At 44.8% G+C, this 20,375-nt stretch overlaps 1 protein-coding gene across 1 annotated transcript in view; it reads left to right on the top strand.

The window, feature by feature from the left end:
- The window catches only part of cyp20a1 (cytochrome P450, family 20, subfamily A, polypeptide 1), a 34,880-nt gene extending 21,473 nt beyond the window's left edge, over nt 1-13,407 (top strand). The window contains exons 9-13 of the mRNA XM_078403524.1: nt 423-543; nt 7,387-7,498; nt 7,823-7,887; nt 8,744-8,833; nt 11,282-13,407. Of these exons, the coding sequence (XP_078259650.1) occupies nt 423-543; nt 7,387-7,498; nt 7,823-7,887; nt 8,744-8,833; nt 11,282-11,432 (539 nt within the window). The 3' untranslated portion in view covers nt 11,433-13,407. The remainder of the gene's footprint in view (nt 1-422; nt 544-7,386; nt 7,499-7,822; nt 7,888-8,743; nt 8,834-11,281) is intronic.
- The last annotated feature ends 6,968 nt before the right edge of the window (nt 13,408-20,375 follow it).

A 20,375-nucleotide genomic window follows, 5' to 3' on the forward strand; every position in this document is an offset into this window, starting at 1 on the left:
AGATTATTTTATAATCCTAGCAAACTCATGGAGATGAGCAGATTTCATTCTCTCATCCGTTAGTTTGATTCTTCATGTTACCCTTTACCTCCACTCCTAAACAGTTCTATTCTTTCTGCAGCATTCCTTGCACTCCCCCTTTTATGTTCCTTTTTGTCACCAACATCCTTTTTCTCCAATTCTTCCCTGTTATTTCCTCTACCTTTCCTCCAAGCTCCTCTTCCTTTCAACTTTGAGCTCTCCACAGTCTCTGGCGTACTAATCTACCTTTTCATCTTTGAGCATTTCTTGTATCCTCTCTGTCCAGTGCTTTCCAGAAGGTCTCTCTTTCTTCCTTGTTACATGATTATTTTCTCGTGACCAAATGCAGTGCAGATATTCACTCTGTAATTATGATATTTTACCTTGTTTCTCTTCTACAGTGTGCATTTGGGCCACGTACTTTTTAGCCACATCCAAATCAGTGCAGGAGAAGCTATATCAAGAAGTTAACCAGGTTCTGGGAAACAGCCCACTCAGTTTCGACAAGTTGCAGAAACTAAGGTGTGTTACAATATTTGCATTCAAGCCCCTTTTCAGTCGATGTATCACCGAAAAGGCAAATGTACGTAGTTTCTGACTGCAACACACTTATCATATCATCATCATATCATATATATATACAGCCGGAAACAGGCCTTTTCGGCCAGCAGTTCCACGTGGAGCTGCCTGTATTTCTCTGCACAAGTGCCATTTGTTTTTGTTGTTTGTCACTCGTTCTCAAGTAAGACCATGACATCAAGTCAAGTCAAGTCAAATTTATTTGTCACATACACATACACGATGTGCAGTGAAATGAAAGTGGCAATGCCTGTGGGTTGTGCACAAAAAGAATTACAGTTACAGCATATAAATAAAGTTAATAAGTTACTATTAGTGTCGACAAAAATTTAGTCTCTGGGGTTATAAAGGTTGACAGTCCTGATGGCCTGTGGGAAGAAGCTCCGTCTCATCCTCTCCGTTTTCACAGCGTGACAGCGGAGGCGTTTGCCTGATCGTAGCATCTGGAACAGTCCGTTACTGGGGTGGCAGGAGTCCCTCATGATCTTACTTGCTCTGGATCTGCACCTCCTGATGTATAGGTCCTGCAGGGGGATGAGTGTAGTTCCCATGGTGCGTTCTGCCGAACGCACTACTCTCTGCAGGGCCATCCTGTCCTGGGCAGAGCTGTTCCCAAACCAGACTGTAATGTTGCCGGACAGGATGCTCTCTACAGCCCCAGAGTAGAAGCAATGAAGGATCTTCAGAGACACTCTGAATTTCCTCAGTTGTCTAAGGTGGTAAAGGCGCTGCTTAGCCTTACCCACCAGTACGGCAATGTGCGTTGCCCACGTCAGATCCTCTGCGATGCGGACTCCCAAGTATTTAAAACTGCTCACCCTATCCACAATCGACCCATTTATCTCCAGTGGCGTGTACGTCCTTGGATGTTTAGCCCTTCTGAAGTCCACAATCAGCTCCTTTGTTTTAGTGACATTCAAGAGGAGGCTATTGTCCTGACACCAGAGTGCCAGATCAGCCACCTCCTCCCGGTAGGCCTTCTCATCGTTATTGGAGATCCGGCGCACCACCACAGTGTCATCAGCAAACTTGATGATGGAGTTTGAGCTGAACCTGGCCCCACAGTCATGTGTGTACAGGGAGTACAGTAGGGGGCTAAGGACGCAGCCCTGGGGGGATCCTATGTTCAGGGTGAGGGAGCTAGATGTGTGTTCCCCCATCCTGACCACTTGGGGCCTGGCAGTGAGAAAGTCCAGGACCCAGGCACACAGAGGGGTGCTAAGCCCCAGTTCCAGCAGCTTCTCAACCAGTCTGCTGGGGACTATTGTGTTGAATGCTGAACTAAAGTCAATGAACAGCATCCTCACATAGCCCCCCTGGCTGTCCAGATGAGAGAGAGCGGTGTGTAGAACCTGGGAGACCGCATCATCCGTGGACCTGTTCGGACGGTATGCGAACTGTAGTGGGTCCATGTTGCGAGGAAGGAGGGCGCAGATGTGCTTCTTGACTAGCCTCTCAAAGCATTTCATGACAACCAAGGTGAGGGCCACCGGTCGGTAGTCATTTAAACACGCTGGAGAGGCATTCCTTTGGCACCGGTACAATGATGGATCTTTTGAAGCATGCAGGGACCATGGACTTTGCCAAGGAGAGGTTGAATATTGTGGTGAGCACTGGAGCAAGCTGAGTAGCACAAGACTTTAGTACTCGCCCAGATATACCATCTGGGCCTCCAGCTTTCCTCGTGTTCACACGCGTCAGAGCCCACCTCACCTCATGCTCGGACACTGAGAATGTGTGCACATCCCCGGCGGTGGATCCTCCTCCAGCCTCGCTAGCCAGCGCCCCTTCGGTGCTGTTTTTAGACGGCGAGCTGGTGGTGTTACCCGTCTCAAACCGTGCATAAAAAGAGTTCAGGTCATCAGCTAAGGAGGAGCCGGCACTTCCGGTTGAGGGGGTGCTGGACCTTGTAGTCCGTAACCCCTGCCAAAGGCGCCTGGTGTCCTGCTGCTCCATCTGTGACTCCATCTTGTCCCGGTACCTCCTTTTTGCATCCTTCACTGCCCATCGCAGTCGGTAGGACTCTCCCTTGTAGTCGTCCATGTTGCCGGATGCCAGGCCGGAGTTGTAAGCAGCGGTGCGAGCATTCAAGGCCACGCAAATAGACCTGTCCACCCAGGGTTTTTGGTTAGGGAAGATACTGACCCTTACCGTGGGGATGATGGTATCGGCTATTGTGGCAATGAAGTCCGTAACCGCTTCCGCAAACTCATTTACGTCTCTGGAACTTGCTTGGAACATGTTCCAGTCGACTTCGTTCAGTGCATCCTGCAGCATGGCCTCTGAATGGTCAGCCCACCGCTTTACGTCCCTCGTCACTGTCGCTTCCCGTACTATCCGGCAGTACGGAAAATGGCAGCGTGGTCAGATTTTCCAAAAGGAGGGAGAGAAACGGCCTTGTAGCCTTTCCTGAACGGCGTGTAGCAGTGGTCCAAAGTTCTTTCCCCCCTGGTGACACACGTGATGGGTTGGTAGAAGTTGGGCATGACCTTTTTGAGATTTCCCCTATTGAAGTCTCCAGCCACCAGCACAGCCTTGCATCTATAATGTTGCAATGTGTATGAAGATGGCTGATTAGACTAATCCAGGCACAAAGGTTCCTTCCACACAGGTGACAGAGGTGCAGGGATGCTGCAGCATCAGTACTGCTTGATTTTTGAGATTCCATTTTCCCCTTTGCCTCCTCCATTCTAGATTCCTCATATGAACATGCACCACTTGTTATGCAGATACAGTGAATAAGGTGATCTAATGCTTGTTGTTCCCAGTGTCAATGTTGAAACTCTTCATGGATGTTCTCAGGGGGCCTTTGAATTCCCTTTTTCTGTCCACCATGTTGCTCTAATGCTGCTTTGATATATCGTTGTCAGATATTCTTCTTATATCTCTTGCCTACCAGATCGGTGGTTCTTCCAGTAATGTGCAGATGTTGCGAGATTTATCTTGGACAGAATCTCTGTCTCAAGAATCTTTTCTTGCCACTTGATGTGGTATTCTGCACAGCAGGTCTTGTTGGAATGTTTAAACTGTCTGGCATGTCTGCTACATATTATCCATGTCTCACAAGCATCAGGTGAGTATAACAACAACATACCATACCTTCAGGTTGTTCTTTAGACCAAATCCCCTTTGTCACCACACTTCTCAGTCTTCCAAAAGCAGAGCTGCTTTTTTAAATCTTGTTGGTCAGTTCTTCCTCGATGTTGATCTTGAGAGAGTGTTAACAAGGTATATAAGTTTGTCCACTACTAAAAGCCTTTGACCATTCATAATGATGTTTGGTTCTGTGTATGAAGTGTTTGGCGCACGTTGGTGCATAATTTCTGTTTTCTTTGTGCTAATTGTGAGACCAACGTTGTCACAGGCACTGTCTATCTAAGGTTGATTCCACTGTCTTTATCAGGGTATGCATCAGACAGCATTGCAGAGAGCATCAAACTAAACATTGTCAGAACAAGCACACAGCCTTGTTTCATACCATTGGTAACCGGGAATGAGTCTGAAGACTCTCCATCAACCATTACTGTGGATGTAAGTGACTTCCGATTACAAACAAACTTATTGGCTGGAATTTTTTGAAAAAGACCAACAGGTCCACGTGGTCCACCTATATTTCCCAGCATAAGTGTCAGTAAGTTTCAGGACTGCAACATGAAGTCCCAAACTTATTGACCAATCTCCATCCGCCTTTTTTTGGTTTCATTTTACCTTTGGACTCCCATGATGTCAGCAGCAGAAGAGAAACGCACTGAGTTCCTCCAATGTTTATGTTGGATAATCTGATTCTAGGCTAGGGTGGACGTAGCAGAGGATCCATAAGCCTACTTAGTGGAATACCAACTGCAACGAGAAAGGGAAAACAATGTCTCCTTTATATTTTCTAGTTGTAAGTTAATTTAGGTTTTTATTTATTTCACTTTCAATAGTTCTATGTTGTCATCAAGATCTGCTGCCTTGCTGTCTGCAGATCACCTACTACCCTGTTTGGCTGGGTATTACGGTGGGTGTTGCCACTGAGTGAATGGTTGGGGTCGGGAACACCTGGAGTTAGGAATGTGGGTAGATCAGTGGTGAGAGCTGCAGTCTAATGTGTGCTGGATATGTGGCCAAAGCTTGATTTGACTGGCTAAAACATACAAAGAAGTTACCTTTCATGGAGGGATTGACATCTGTATGTCGCGAAGCCTTGGTCTAATTTCCAGCCACCTTCATGGTATTTGTGTTGATATTGTTATCCACGTAAAGTGCACCTATCCCTCACAAATAAAGTTGTAGAGTTGTACAACATAGAAACAGGTCCTTTTAGGCACAAAAAGCTGGAGCAGCTCAGTGGGACAGGCAGCATCTCTGGAAGGAAGGAATGGGTGACGTTTGGGGTCGAGACCATTCCCATTTGCCCATTAGATTCTTCTTTACCGTGCCAATTTAAGTGTCTGTATAAATGTCTTAAACGTAGTAGTTGTATCTGATTACACCAACTACTCTGGCAGCTTGTTCCAGATGTCAACTGTTCTCTGCATAAACTGCATTATGTACATTGATAGCAAGGTCAGCATTTCTTGTTCTTCCTGAAACGGTCTGGTACCAAGTGGGTACAAGTTGTACAGTGAGAAGGTAAGTAGGTCGTATTGTATAACAGTATATAACAGAGCTTTATTTGTCGTTCGGTACCGAAGTACCGAACGAAACTACATAGCAGTCATAGAAAAAAAAGAACACAAGACACATAGCCCCAACACAAACGTCCATCACAGTGACTCCAAACACCCCCTCACTGTGATGGAGGCAACAAAACTTCCACTCTCTTCCCCACGCCCACGGACAGTCAGCTCGTCCCCGACCGACCCGCACAGTCCCCGCAAGGGGATGGAAGTCCCCCCGGCCGAATCGGGGCTATGTGTCTTGTGTTCTTTTTTTGCTATGTAGTTTCGTTCGAAGAACAAGAAATGCTGACCTTGCTATCAATGTACATAATGCAGTTTATGCAGAGAACAGTTGACATCTGGAACAAGCTGCTCCAGCTTTTTGTGACCTGACTGGGTAAACATAACAGATATCCTTCTTGATAATCACGTGTTTATTCACTCCTATCACTGGATGATACTGGCTCTTTAATTTCACATTTTAAACAAATTTAATTTACCCAACTTGCACCTCTGGATCCACCGGGTGGCGCCACCAGCACTGGCTGCCTCGCCAACAGTCTGTCCTTTATTCTGTTTGTGTTATTTTAAGTCATTTGATAAAAGTATGTTTTAGTGTTTCTTGGTTGGTTTTATGTGGGGGTGGGGGTGGGAAATTGGGGGAAACCTTTTTTCAATCTCTTACCTCAACGGAAATGCGATTTTTCTCCATATCGGATCTCCGTCCCCACTGCGGCCTGACAAAGTGGAGTTGGCGGCCTTTCCTGGAGACCGGCCTGGCGCTTCAAGCCGCGGGCACGGCGCGGACTTTAACATTGGGAGCTGTGATCCCTTGCTGAGGATCGACTGTGGAGGGCTCTAACCGCGGAGCCTGTGGGCTTTAACATCGGGAAGCCCGTGGTCTCTGGTAAGAAGAGGTCGACTCGGGAGCTCCATTGCTGTGGAGAGTTTGTCAACCGTCCCGACGCGGGAATTCAATCATCCCGATGTGGGCTTGGACAGTCGGCAGCGGCAACTGCGGATGGTTCAACAGCCCAGACCGCGGGTGAACAAAGAGGAAGCTGATTGAACTTTATTATCTTCCATCACAGTGAGGAATGTCGTCCGCTAGGGTGGATGTTTATGTTAAATTGTGTTTTATGTGGCTGTGTGTCTTGTTGCTTTTTACTTAGTATGGATGTATGGTAACTCAAATTTCACCGTACCTTAATTGGTACATGTGACAATTAAATTGAATTTTGAATCTTGGATCATTAGCTCGAATGGTCGTCTGATAACATAACCACAATTCTAATCTCTAACCCGAGGGCCATTGGCCGGTGATATGGAGTCTGGGTAATTTACTGGATCAGGCACAGAATCCATGAATGGTTCCATTATTCCCAACCACAGGAGTCAATAGACAGTGACATGGAGCAAAATTCCTAGTCGATTCTCTTCTCAAGTGTAGTTCTTGCAACCATAATCCAGGCTAACACTCCAGGCAGCATTGAGGCAGTGCTTAACCGTCAGAGTTGCTCACTCAGGTGGATATAAAAAATCCCTTGGCACTATTTTGAAAAAATGATTAGAGGGCTAATGTAAGGGTTTCAAGTAGTGTCCAAAAGCCAAGGTTTCTATAAGGTGGAAGTGCTGTCGGCCACAATTGCCAATGTTGCGCTGGTGGGTTCATTAGCTATGGATTAGTACACATCTTGGTTAATTTTACATCTTTGTTACAGCTCAGTTAGAATTAATTAATTAGTTCTGATATGTGCTACAGATTCAAAACATGCTGGCTCTTTTTTTTTACAAATACTTTATTCCAAAAACAAAACAAACATACAAAGTGGTAATGTGATCAAATCAAAAGCTGCCTGTATCAGTAGTTTACAAAACCAACAATTATCAAATTAAAATCCCGCCAAGTTTGTCAACAATACAATCGACCTCCCGCGGCGACCAGCGTTCACGGAAGGCCTCCAGCGTCCCTGTGGATACTGCGTGTTCTCTCTCCAGGGACACGCGGGCAACATGCTGGCTCTTGGGAGTTGCCGGACCACAGCTGGCCACATCAGAAAGTTTCAACCTGCAGTTGGTTTCTGTGTATCAGAAACATAAGTGTGCTAGCTATGGTTATAACCAGCTTTGTCCTCTGGTACAGGTATTGTCAACAGGTTCTAAATGAGACGGTCCGAGCAGCAAAGCTGACCCCAGTTGCAGCACGCCTTCAGGAGCTGGAAGGGAACATCAACCAACACCTCATCCCAAAAGAGGTAAGGCAAGAGTGATGAGCCCTCAGCAGCTCTACTTGACTTTCACCCTCTGCACTGAGCACATGCTGAAGTGCCAACTGGTTGTTTAGAGCACACGTCCACCCTCGTTAATTCATACCAAAGATAGAAACAAAAAGCTGAAGTAACTCAGCTGGTCAGGCAACATCTCTGGAGAGAAGGAATGGGTGACGTTTCGGGTCGAGAACCTTCTTCAGACTCACTCATACCAAGACTTGTTTCAGATACTTAACTTCATGCGAATCACTGACACCACCCCTACCCCCCTCTGTGTCATTCACATTCCTACATCCTTCTCTTCCTCAGGCTCTGGTCATTTATGCCCTTGGAGTAGTGCTTCAAGATGACGCTTCGTGGCATTTACCATACAGGTATCTACAAACTTGTGTTTGATTGTGCGTGTTCTGTTCTGTGAATTTTTATCCTGAATAAAGTGACACATGTCAGTAATGGGGATTAAACGTTTTTGAAGTCGGTAAGTACCAATCCCAGGTCAGAAACGTTGCTGGTGTACTCTGACCCATCAGTCAGATGGCAGGAACAGGTGGTTTGGATGTGGTGCAGAGCTCTTCACCATCCTTGTAGAGTACACCATAGGGTTCCTCCAATGTCCCTTGAGATTCATCAGATAGATACAAAACAACAAAATGCTCTATTGTAAAAATTGGAGTCAAGTTATTTTATGATTTGGAAGTTGGTCTGATGGTAGATCTAAGAATGGGGTTAAAGGATGTGTCCTTCAATTAGCCGGATATAATAATTGGTTTATTCCTGGAATCTGTTCTGAGGCCTCAATTTATTGATATTTAATGTTTAAATAGCATAATGAATAACAACAGAAGATTCTGCTTGTGCATTTTCAACAGAACAAATGCATTCCAACATTATTGAACAAAACATATTGATGGGGAGTGCTCAAGGAGCTGTTAGGGCAGATTGTCAAATACATGGTGAGTTTCAAAGAGTGACGAAGAATGAAGAGATTGAGAGGGAATTTGAACAGCAATGGAAACAGACAGGATAATTGTCGTTTAAAAACTGGGATGTAAACTTGAAGATCAAGTGTTGCTGTTATGATTCCCAGTGAAAATGTGCATAAGACTATACATTTGTTTTTGTAAATCTTCAAATAACACTTTAACTTTGCTGTAGTGTTGGCCAGCAGAAATCTGTGCATTATTCAGACAAATTATCTCTAATTGTGACTTCTATCTCAATTTTCTGCAGGTTTGATCCTGAAAGGTTCAATGATGAAGCTGCCAGGAAACAGTTTACATTGTTGGGATTTTCTGGAAGCCAAGAATGCCCAGAGCTCAGGTAAAGCAGTAAGGGGCTCTGTATGTCTGGATCAAGTGGAAATATTTAACCTTCTCCAATACTCTTTGATTAGTTCAGAGTAGCAGAGTTTAGTGTCTGAGTGGAGAAGTTGGACTCAATTCTTCCTTTGTCTTTTAAGGCCAGGCCGTTTTTACTACTTATTTATAACAAACTAGACGGGTGAGCACCCGTTAGGTACAAATCTCTGCTGCGGGCAGTCCTGCGGGCGCGGCTGAGGGAGGGGGGGGTGATAAGGGGGTTGAGGAGGGATGAAGTGAGTGAATGGAGGGGAGGAGGGGGATGGAGTGGGTGAGTGGGGGGGAGGGATAAGGGGGGTTCAGGGGGGAGGGAGTGGGTGAATGGAGGGGGAGGGGGGGAGAGGGTGCTGGACCAATGCAGGAGAGGTTTGGGACTGGAACCGTTGGGTGGAAAGCTCTCCTGTGGGCCCAGCAACCCTACTGATCCGTGCACCCGTTGGCGGGCGCGGAGAGTCCCCCGGGGCCATGGGCGGGAGCCGGTGGCGGGCGGGGAGTGTCCCCCAGGGGCCGTGCCGACCTCAACAACCCTACTAATCCGTGCACCCATTGGCGGGTGGGGAGCTTCCCCCGGGGCCATGGGCAGGTGAAGGGGGACAGGGAAGGGTAGAGGGAGGAGCTCGCGTCAGCCCCAGGCGTCCATCGCATTGGGCAGAGGGAGCTGTGGACCTGAAACCTCTCCTGCAGCGGTCAGGAGCGAACGGCAGCGACCGCCATCTTGTTGGACCCTCTGCCACCACGCTGCACCACGGGAGGAAGGTCAGGTGCGGGGCACGCCGGGATGGGCTCTGGTCCTCCCGCTGATCATCCCAGGAGGGCGTGGGGGTGGAACACATTTATGAAAGTTTATTTGGTAAATTGTTTATAAAAAGTAACAAAAGTGGATTTATTCAGACCGCGGGGGAATGGTGAGTAGGGTGGGACTAAAATTGTCGCGTTATCGTGTACCATTGTGTACCATTTCTTTCTGGATGAAAAATGCACAAACAACCGCACAAAGAAACCATGGCACAAAGAAACAAATACGGAACAAGATGAGAGTTTTAGTAATATACATAGATAGATAGGTAGGTAGACAGATAGATAGATAGACAGACACAAGATGCTGAAGTTACTCAGCAGGTCAAGCAGCATCCCTGGAGAGAAGGAATGGGTGACGTTTCGGGTCGAAGAAGGGTCACAGCCTGAAATGTCACCCATTCCTTCTCTCCAGAGATGCTGCCTGACCCGCTGAGTTACTCCAACATCTTGTGTCTACCTTTGATTTAAAACAGCATCTGCAGTTTTCTTTCATAGATAGATAGTTAGTTAGTTAGTTAGTTAGCTAGTAGCTAGGCTGCTAGCTCTCTCATTGCATATATCCCAAAAAGCATCTGTATTCAAAAAGGGGCCTTTCCAATTGCTCCAAAGCCTTTTGCAACCAAAGTTGTGTGATCATTGTTGTAGTGCAGGAAAACTGCCAGCCAATTTGTGCACAGCAGGTTCTCCCAAACAGTAATGATCAGATTGTTTGTTTTTAATTACTATTGTTAATAGAGGATCAAATATGGGCCATGACACTGGGAAAATCCCCCTCTCTACAAATGATCAAATCTTCTGTATCCACCTAGAAGAGTACAGCGATTCTAAATTTTCAGAGATGCCTCATTTCCTGAGGAGTTTGTCAATTTAAACTGGAAACCAGTTGCTGCCAAAATTCAGACAGGGAATGATTTGAGCCGGGTGCTCCCTTTGTAGTCAAATGGCCTGTTACATTCGGCCTCCCTGTGAAGTGTCTTCCTTTGGGAGATGTACCGGGAGGTGGAGCAATGCCCATGCAACCCGTGCCCTGGTAGAGAATATCATTGCATGGCTTCTGTCTTCTATGCTCCTTTCTAGAGTTCTGCAGCACATTATTTAATTACTTAATGGTATCTTCCAAACGTAGTAAAAATTGTGAAGGAAGTACTGAACACTTTTTTATTGGTTCAAATTAATTGGATTATTTTCAATCGAACACACACCACACCCAGTGGAAAGGAAAGAAGCTGAACAAACACAAAGGAAATGGAAATAAAAGCAATGGTTAAATGGAGCGAGATGACACAGGCTTGTGTCAGTCAGGGTGAATGGCTTTTGACTGGCTGTAAATATGATGTCAACACTGTGGCACTCAGTGCCCCAGTTTAGATGCTGTCATACTGCAACACAATTCCATTTATATCACCACACCTTTGCCTCCTGTAGTATGCTTCGAATGCAATTCTTAAAGGTACTGTTCATTCGCCAAAGGCATAACTCGATGAAAATCAGGGAACAGCAAAGGCACTTGTTCTATTTGAGAGGGGTTCTACTCAGAAATATAAGCAGCAAATTAACCCTGTGGCTATGCAAGGTTACTGTAACCATCTGTTTGTGCCTTCCTTCCTGATAGGTTCGCTTACACTGTGGCTACTGTATTGCTGTGCACACTGATCAAGAAGCTGAGCTTGCACCCAGTGGAAGGCCAGGTGGTGGAGATGAAATATGACCTTGTAACGACACCGAAGGAGGAGGCTTGGATCACTGTCAACAAGAGAAGCTAGGCCTACCTCAAGCAGGCTTGCCTGAGGAAGTGAATGCTGATAAAGCGGGCACTTTGTTCGTAGGATGTGGCTAGAGCTGTTGGGATTCACCATAGGCACAGCAGCGATGCACATACGAACTCCAGTTTCAGCACCCAAACCTTGGCCCTTCACTCCAAAAATATGAAGTAACCATAAACTAATAGTGTCTCATCACCAGAAGGATTTGTGCAGTGAGGCCTCTTTATATCTGTTTGGAGGTTTTTCTGATTTTTTTAATAGCTGTGATACTCTCAACTTGTGCTTAGTATTTCTCAATAAGCTGGGAAACAGTTGCCTGTTCTGGAGCAGGAGTGGAGAAGTGATGATAAATGACCAGGATCATGGTGATCACAATAGTTTTAAATAATGTTCGACGGAGGTGCACAGCTGGTTTAATGTTAAGGGCTTTGGTGGTCTTCCGGTGAGACCAAGTCTTGTCACCAGAGAGCTTGCCTTCAGAATGTGACTCCCCTTGTGCTTCGGGTTATAAAGCTATCAGGAACCTGAGTGCTACAGTTAGCCTCAGTGCACCTCCTACATTTCTAGCTTAATTAATGGAATATCTAGTCAGGGGACATGACTCCTGGCTAGGAACTGTGCTGATAAAGTGTGGCTGATAAAGCAACTGAAGCCCCAGTCAGAATAACTTTTTAACGCTCGGCATCGACAGGAAGTTCATGCTTGCAGAATCCCAGCAAGTCATCACTGGCAAAAAAAAAAGGAACGGACCTCTCCTTCAAAATGGTAGTGGATATTGCATCACAGTTCGGTATAGTTATCATGAGGCCAGTACATATCACGTACTCTGTATGCATTTTCACCATGGTTTATCAATAAACTTGCTGCAAATATGTTTCAAAGGAATATATATCTGATTTCATTTCAGTTGTGAGATCGAGACTCTTCATTGCTAATATGTTTTAAAAGTGTTTAAACCTTTTTCCTTTAGTTGTGGTGGTGCCTTGGTCTGCAGTCACAAGTGCATGATTCAACCATGAATTACTCAATTACCCATGCTGAAAAATAGTTTAGACTTCAGAGGAGGAAATTGTCAGGCTTGAATGTGATTTCTCTCCGTTGTTTAGGCCCACATATGTAGACAGGGCGCTTGATGACAGCTAAGAGCATGTCCGGTTTCATATTTACTGAGTTGAAGATTGGTGCTGGGGAATGAGTCAATTCTAGAGGCTAATGGTATTGGGTCATTATTGACATGATTTGGGAGATACACTGAAACATGTTGAGAGGTATCCAGGCAGATCGTACTATACATGAGTGCAATTATACCATAAGTGAGTACAAAAGGTTCTGCAAAAAGAGAAAGGAAACAGAATGCAGAATATAGTGTTATAGCTATATGGGTTCTGAAAGTGTGCTGTCCAGGAGCTTTGTTGGCTCCGGGGAGGGAGTTTGCTGACCTCTGGCTTCAGGAACTAAGGACAGACTTGCAGCATAAGCTAGCTTGAAGGTGAAAATGTGACATTGTGGGGATTAAAGAGATGTGGCTGCAGAAGGATCAGGACTGGGAACTGAATATTCAGGGTTATACATCCTAGAGAAAAGACAGGCAGATGGGCAGAGGAGGTGGGGTAGCTCTGTTGGTGAGGGATGGAATTCAGTCCCTTGCAAGGGGTGACTTAGGGACTGACGATGTAGAGTCACTCTGGATAGAGTTGAGGAATTGTACAGGTAAGAAGACACTAATGGGAGTTATCTACAGACCCACAAACAGTAGCCTGGATATTGGGTGTAAGTTGCAGCAGGAGTTAAAATTGGCATGTAACAAAGGTAATGCCACTGTGGTTATGGGGGATTTCAATATGCAGGTAGACTGGGAAAATCAGATTGGTTCTGCACCCCAGGAAAGGGAGTTTGGAGAGTGCCTCCAAGATAAACATAGCACAAAAAGTAAGGAAATTTGTGTTTGGTAGATTATTTCTTTGTTGTAACAATGCTTCTTGGCAATAAATCTTATACCGTTGGAAAGCCTGTTTATTTCCCTTTTAAATGGTGCCACATTTGTAAGGAACATGCATTTGTGGGATGAGCAGCAGAGCTGAGTATATGGGTTGCGCCCATGAAAAATTTGCCAAATCTTCTCTGCCAATGCCAAACAGCTTATTCTGCTGTTGCTATTGACTTGTTTTGAACTTCTGGTACCCCCAGGTGCTGACAATCAGGTGCCTGATAGAGTAACATCTTTTGGTGGAGGCAGTGTGATGGTGTGGGGCGGCATCTCCCTCACTGGAAAAACGAGGCTTGTCATCATTGGAGGCAATCTCAATGCAGAGAGATATCGAGATGAGATTCTGCAACCAGTGGCAATCCCATATCTCCACAGTCTGGGATCGAACTCTATCCTCCAAGATGACAATGCTCGCCCCCACAGAGCAGGGTTTCTCAGAGACTACCTCCAGAATTTGGGAGTGGAGAGGATGGAATGGCCTGCCAGCAGTCCTGACCTCAACCCCATTGAACACTTGTGGGATCAGCTTGGGCGTGCTGTTCGTGCCAGAGTGACCAACACAACCACGTTGGCTGACTTGCGACAAATGCTGGTTGAAGAATGGGATGCCATCCCACAACAGTGTGTGACCAGGCTGGTGACCAGCATAAGGAGGAGGTGCCAGGCTGTTGTGGCTGTGTATGGTTCTTCCACACGCTACTGAGGCTCCTGTTTATTAAATGAATAAATTGTTAAATTGCCAATATGTCTTGTTTCTTCAGACTTCAATCGTCCAATCCACCAAACAACACCGAACAAGAGTCAATGGCAGAATAAGCTGTTTGGCATTGGCAGAGAAGATTTGGCAGATTTTTCATGGGCGCAACCCACATACTCAGCTCTGCTGCTCATCCCACAAATGCATGTTCCTTACAAATGTGGCACCATTTAAAAGGGAAATAACCAGGCTTTCCAACGGTATAAGATTTATTGCCAAGAAGCATTGATACAACAAAGAAATAATCTACCAAACACAAATTTCCTTACTTTTTGTGCTATGTTTAGATTCTTAGAGCAGCTTGTACAAGAGCCTACCAGAGAGAAGGCAATTCTGGATTTAGTGTTGCCCAATGAACCAGATTTAATAAGGGAACTCGAGATAAAGGAACCGCTTGAAGGTAGTGACAATAATGGGCGGCACGGTGGCGCAATGGTAGAGTTGCTGCCTTACAGCGAATGCAGCGCCGGAGCCTCAGGTTCGATCCTGACTACGGGTGCTGTACTGTAAGGAGTTTGTACGTTCTCCCCGTGACCTGCGTGGTTTTCTCCGAGATCTTCGGTTTCCTCCCACACTCCAAAGACGTACAGGTATGTAGGTTAATTGATTGGGTAAATGTAAAAAATTGTCCCTAGTGTGTGTAGGATAGTGTTAATGTGCGGGGATCGCTGGGCGGCGCGGACTTGGTGGGCCGAAAAGGCCTGTTTCCGCGCTGTATCTGAAATATAAAAATATGAAAATAATATGATTAGTTTTAATCTGCAATTTGAGAGGGACAAGGTTAAACCAGAAATGTCAGTGTTGCAGTTGAAGGCATGATAGAGGAGCTGGCCAAGGTCGAATGGAAAAGGATCCCAGCAGGGATGACGGTGGAACAGCAATGGCAGGTATTTCTGGGCATAATCCAGAAGATGCAGGATCATTTCATTCTAAAGAGAAAGAAAGATTCTAAGGGGAGTAAGAGGCAACCGTGGCTGACAAGGGAAGTTAGAGATGGAATAAAACTAAAAGCAAAGATGTATAACATAGCAAAGAATAGCGGGAAACCAGAGGATTGGGCAACTTTCAAAGGACAACAGAAGGTAGCAAAAAGGGAAATACGGGCTGAAAAGATGAGGTTCAAAGCGAAGTTGGCCAAGAATATAAAGAACGACAGTAAAAGCTTCTTTAGGTATGTTAAGAGAAAAAGATTAGAAAAAACAAATGTGGGTTCCTTGAAGGCAGAAACGGGTGAAATTATTATGGGTAACAAGGAAATGGCGGAAGAATTGAACAGGTACTTCAGATCCGACTTCACGAAGGAAGACACAATCTCCCAGATGTACGAGAGGACAGAGGATCTAGGGAGACAGAGGAACTGATAGAAATTTGCATTAGGCGAGAAATAGTATTGGGTAGACTGATGGGACTGAAGGCTGATGAATCCCCAGGACCTGATGGTCTGCATCCCAGGGTACCCAAGGAGGTGGCTCGAAATCGTGGACGCATTGGTGATCATTTTCAATAGATTCAATAGATTCAGGATCAGTTCCTGTGGATTGGAGGGTAGCTAATGTTATCCCACTTTTCAAGAAAGGAGTGAGAGAAAATGGGGAATTATAGACCAGTTAGCCTGACATCGGTGGTGGTGAAGATGCTGGAGTCAATCATTAAAGAGGTAATAACGGCGCATTTGGATAGCAGTAAAAGGATTGGTCCAAGTCAGCATGGATTTATGAAGGGGAAATCCTGCTTGACTAATCTGGGATTTTTTGAGGATGTGACAAGTAAAATAGGAGAGCCAGTGGATGTCGTGTATCTCGACTTTCAGAAGGCCTTTGATAAAGTTATACACGGGAGGTAGGTGAGCAAAATTAGAGCACATGGTATTGGGGGTAAAGGTGTTGACATGGATAGAGAATTGGTTGGCAGACAGGAAGCAAAGAGTAGGAATAAATCCACTTTTGTTACTTTTTATAAACAATTTACCAAAGAATTGGTTGGCAGACAGGAAGCAAAGAGTAGGAATAAATGGGTCCATTTCAGAATGGCAGGCAGTGGCGAGTGGAGTGCCGCAAGGCTTGGTGCTGGGGCCGCAACTATTTACAATATATATTAATGATTTGGATGATGGAATTAGAAGTAACACAAGCAAGTTTGCAGATGACACAAAGCTGGGTGGCAGTGTGAACTGCAAAGAGGATGTTCGGAGGTTGAAGGGTGACTTGGACAGGTTGAGTGAGTGGGCAGATGCATGGCAGATGGAATATAATGTAGATAAATGTGAAGTTATCCACTTTGGTGGCAAAAACAAAGAGGCAGATTATTATATTAATGGTGTCAGATTAGGTAAAGGGGAAGTGCAACGAGACCTTGATGTCCTTGTACATCAGTCACTGAAAGTAAACATGCAGGTACAGCAGACTGTGAAGAAAGCTAATGGCATGTTGGCCTTCATAAGAGGATTTGAGTATAGGAGAAACGAGGTCCTTCTGCAGTTGTATAGGGCCCTGGTGAGACCACATCTGGAATATTGTGTGCTGTTTTGGTCTCCTAATTTGAGGAAGGATGTCCTTGCTATTGAGGCAGTGCAGCGTAGGTTCACAATGTTAATCCCTGGGATTGGAGGGACTGTCATGAGAAAAGATTGGAAAAACGGATTGCATTCACTGGAGTTTAGAAGGATGAGAGGGGATCTTATAGAGACGTATAAAATTATAAAAGGACTGGACAAGCTAGATGCAGGAAAAATGTTCCCAATGTTGGGGGAGTCCAGAACCAGGGGCCATAGTCTAAGAATAAAAGGTAGGCCTTTTAAAACAGAGACGAGAAGAAACTTTTTCACCCAGAGGGTTGTGAATTTCTGGAATTCTCTGCCACAGAAGGCAGTGGAGACCAATTCGCTGGATGAATTTAAAAGAGAGTTAGATAGAGCTCTAGGGGCTAGTGGAATCAAGGGATATGGGGAGAAGGCAGGCACAGTTTACTGATTGTGGATGATCAGCCATGATCACAATGAATGGCGGTGCTGGCTTGAAGGGCCAAATGGCCTCCTCCTGCATCTATTTTCTATGTTTCTAAAACCAGAATAACTACAGATACCAGAAAATAAAATAAAAACATAATGTGCTGAAAATATTTGCAGGTCAGGCTGCATCTGGGGAAGAGAAACTAACTCAGCAGTTCAGCACAAAGATCTTTCCACGGAATTAGGAAAGAAACTGTAGGGAGGATGGAGGCGGTGGATGTTTCTGATAGAGTAAAACCAGCGTGACCATGGGAATAAGATGTGAACAATGTTATTTGATGAATGTGAATGCAAGCAGCTAGTGTGAGAGCATGGACAAAAAAATATCGGAGTTGCAAAACGCAGAGATAGGAACGTGCTAGGAAAGCTAGATTTAAAATGGTTAGCAACCGGGAGATCCAGCAGGCCTTGGCAGACTGATTGCAAATGTTTGGCAAAATGATCTTCTAGTCTGCTTGGTCTCACTGATGTAAAGGGCCACAGCAGGAACACCAAGTGCAGATGATAAAGTTAAAGAAGGTGGTGGTGAACCTCTGTCTCACCTGGATCTGTTTTCTTGTTGACTGCCTAAATGTGCCTTTGTTTCTCTAATTATATTGCTGCTTCCAGGAGATGCCTGAGAAAGATCGGTGTGCATTTTTGCAGCTGAGGGACAAGAGATCTTCTTTTCAAGTGCTGGGAGGAACTTACTTTGCTCTCTTTTATTGCATCACTTCCTTGGCGCTGTCAGCAATTAACTTGAGCAATACTGGAAGCGTGTCACTTGATCCCATTCTACAAAACAGCCGGAGTGTCCAGGGAAAACCCACATGGTCAGGGAGAATGTACAGACTCCGTACAGACAGCACCCGTAGTCAGGATCGAACCCGGGACTCTGGCACTGTAAGGCAGCAACCCGCTGCCCCACTGTGCCGATCCATTCATACAAGTTCTGTGTTATCCCATTTATGCCTGCACTCCTTACATACTAGGAGCAATTTTACAGATGTCAATTAACCTACAAACCAGCACATCTTTAGGATGTGGGGGGAAACAGGAACACCCAGAGGAAACCCAAGCAGTCACAGAGAGAATGTGCAAACTCCACACAGACAGCACCGAAAGTCAGGATCAAACCCGGGCTTCCGGTGCTGTGAGGAAACAGCTCTACCAGTTGCACCATTACCCATTATCCAAAGGAGTCAACAGAGGAAACAAAAGGTTCAGTGGCCACTGGAAGCTGAAGTGTGAGTTGCAATGTGAAATAGTGGGTCTGTGAAGGCATGAAGATGGAAGATGTTAAAACATATTTAAATTAGAAATTGACATTTTGGGTTCTGATGCTTGTGAAATTTTTTGAAACAATGTAATTGCATGAATATATTGAGGTATTGGTTTGTTCCTGGAGTGGAGTTGACCTCAAAGATACTAGAGGAGCAAGATAGACCACTTGACTCTAAAAACCATAGTAGGTCATCGGTAAATTTCAGCGTCATTTCAGTAGGCAGATTCTGTGTGCTAGACTGGGCAGTGTTCACAACTCTGCGATTTGTTCGTATATAAAATGTTTGCAAATAATTATTTTTGTTTAACTTCTTGGATTAGTTGATAGTTGACATTTATAATTATTTCTTGAAGAGTTGCTGCTTTGTGATCTTTAAACTTTGGATGTTACTGTTGCATATTTGCATTAGAGATCCACTCTGTCTGTAGCAGACCAATTGATCATATTTAATGAACTGTTCTTTTTTGCTTTCTCTGTTAATTATAATTTCACCCTCACGAGCTGTATCTCTTTTTATTTTATTTTAAAAAGTCATGGAAGCAGAGATTAGGCATTTGCAGACAATAGAACTGAAAAGACATTTAACTTTATACTTAGAGCCAAGAAAATTTGAATTGGTGAATTGATTAGTTAAAAACCCTTGACAGCCACTAAAATGACCAATGCTGCCTGACATGTTACAGAAACATGAATCCAATTCAAATGGACACAGTGGTGGAGTACCAAGTCACGCAGCATCTCTGGAGAAAAAGGATGGGTGATGTTTCAGGTTGGGACCCTTCTTCAGACAGGGGGGGGGGGGGAGAGAAGGGGGAAGGTGAAGAGCTGGTATAAATCAGGACCTGATCTTTTCATTGGTCAGCTGATATGCAAAACAGTGCAACTATGTATATCTCGCACACAAAATGATGTAAATCTTACCATGAATGACAGAAATAAAAAGTGGTATCCGGCGTTTACCGGTTGGTAACCGAGAGTGTGAAGAAAATCAAGTAAATTTATATTTTTGCTATATTTACAGTTATTGACTGCATCCGATTTTTTGTAAATAATTGTAGAATTTTGTGCTGTATGCAAAGAATTAATTATTTTGTATTAAGTATAAATGTACAGCATTTTAGTTTAGTTTAGATATAGAGCGCAGAAACAGGTAGAGCGATCCCCGCAAGTTAACACTATCTACATACATTCGTGACAATTTTACATTTTTATACCAAGCCAACTAACTTACACACCTGCACGCCTTTGGAGCGTGGGAGGAAACCGAGATCCCGAAGATCTCGGACATCACGGGGAAAACATACAAAACTCCGTAGCGCCCGTAGTCAGGATCGAACCCAGGATCAGGTGCTCTGGCGCTGGAAGGCGGCAACTCCACCGCTACACCGCCTATGCCACTGCTGCCATGCGTTTGTTACTTGCAGGGCAATCAATAGAATAAAGATGGTGGATGGTTTTATAAATTTAAGATGTATGGGTATCGTATATTAACTGGGATACAATGTACAAACCACAGCTTTTACCTTCAATAAAGGATGTTGGCCTGGAAGTTGTATCCTGTTTATTGACCTTTATATACAATAATATATAGAGAACCGACAGATGCTGCATGGGTTTGACTGGTCACATGGGGTTATACAGGTTCTGTGGCAATCTCTGCTGGTTACTAATGTTAGTGGGTTTATGAGAGATGGAATGTATGCCAATTAGAGTGACGGTCACTGAAGGATATATGTGACATGGTTGATTCTGATTGTCGTGGTGATGCCACTTATTGGAATGATGTTGATGACTCAAGTAATTGCTAGGTGGATGATCGTTATTAATGAACACGTTTGTTACGAGCGTAACTGATGGCAAGCAGGGTTGTTGGTTATGCATGTAAAAATGTTGATTACTGTGTGTGTGTGATAATTGTGGCCACTTCG

Source organism: Rhinoraja longicauda, chromosome 8, assembly GCF_053455715.1.
Source record: "Rhinoraja longicauda isolate Sanriku21f chromosome 8, sRhiLon1.1, whole genome shotgun sequence".
Classification (NCBI taxonomy): Eukaryota; Metazoa; Chordata; class Chondrichthyes; order Rajiformes; family Arhynchobatidae; genus Rhinoraja; species Rhinoraja longicauda.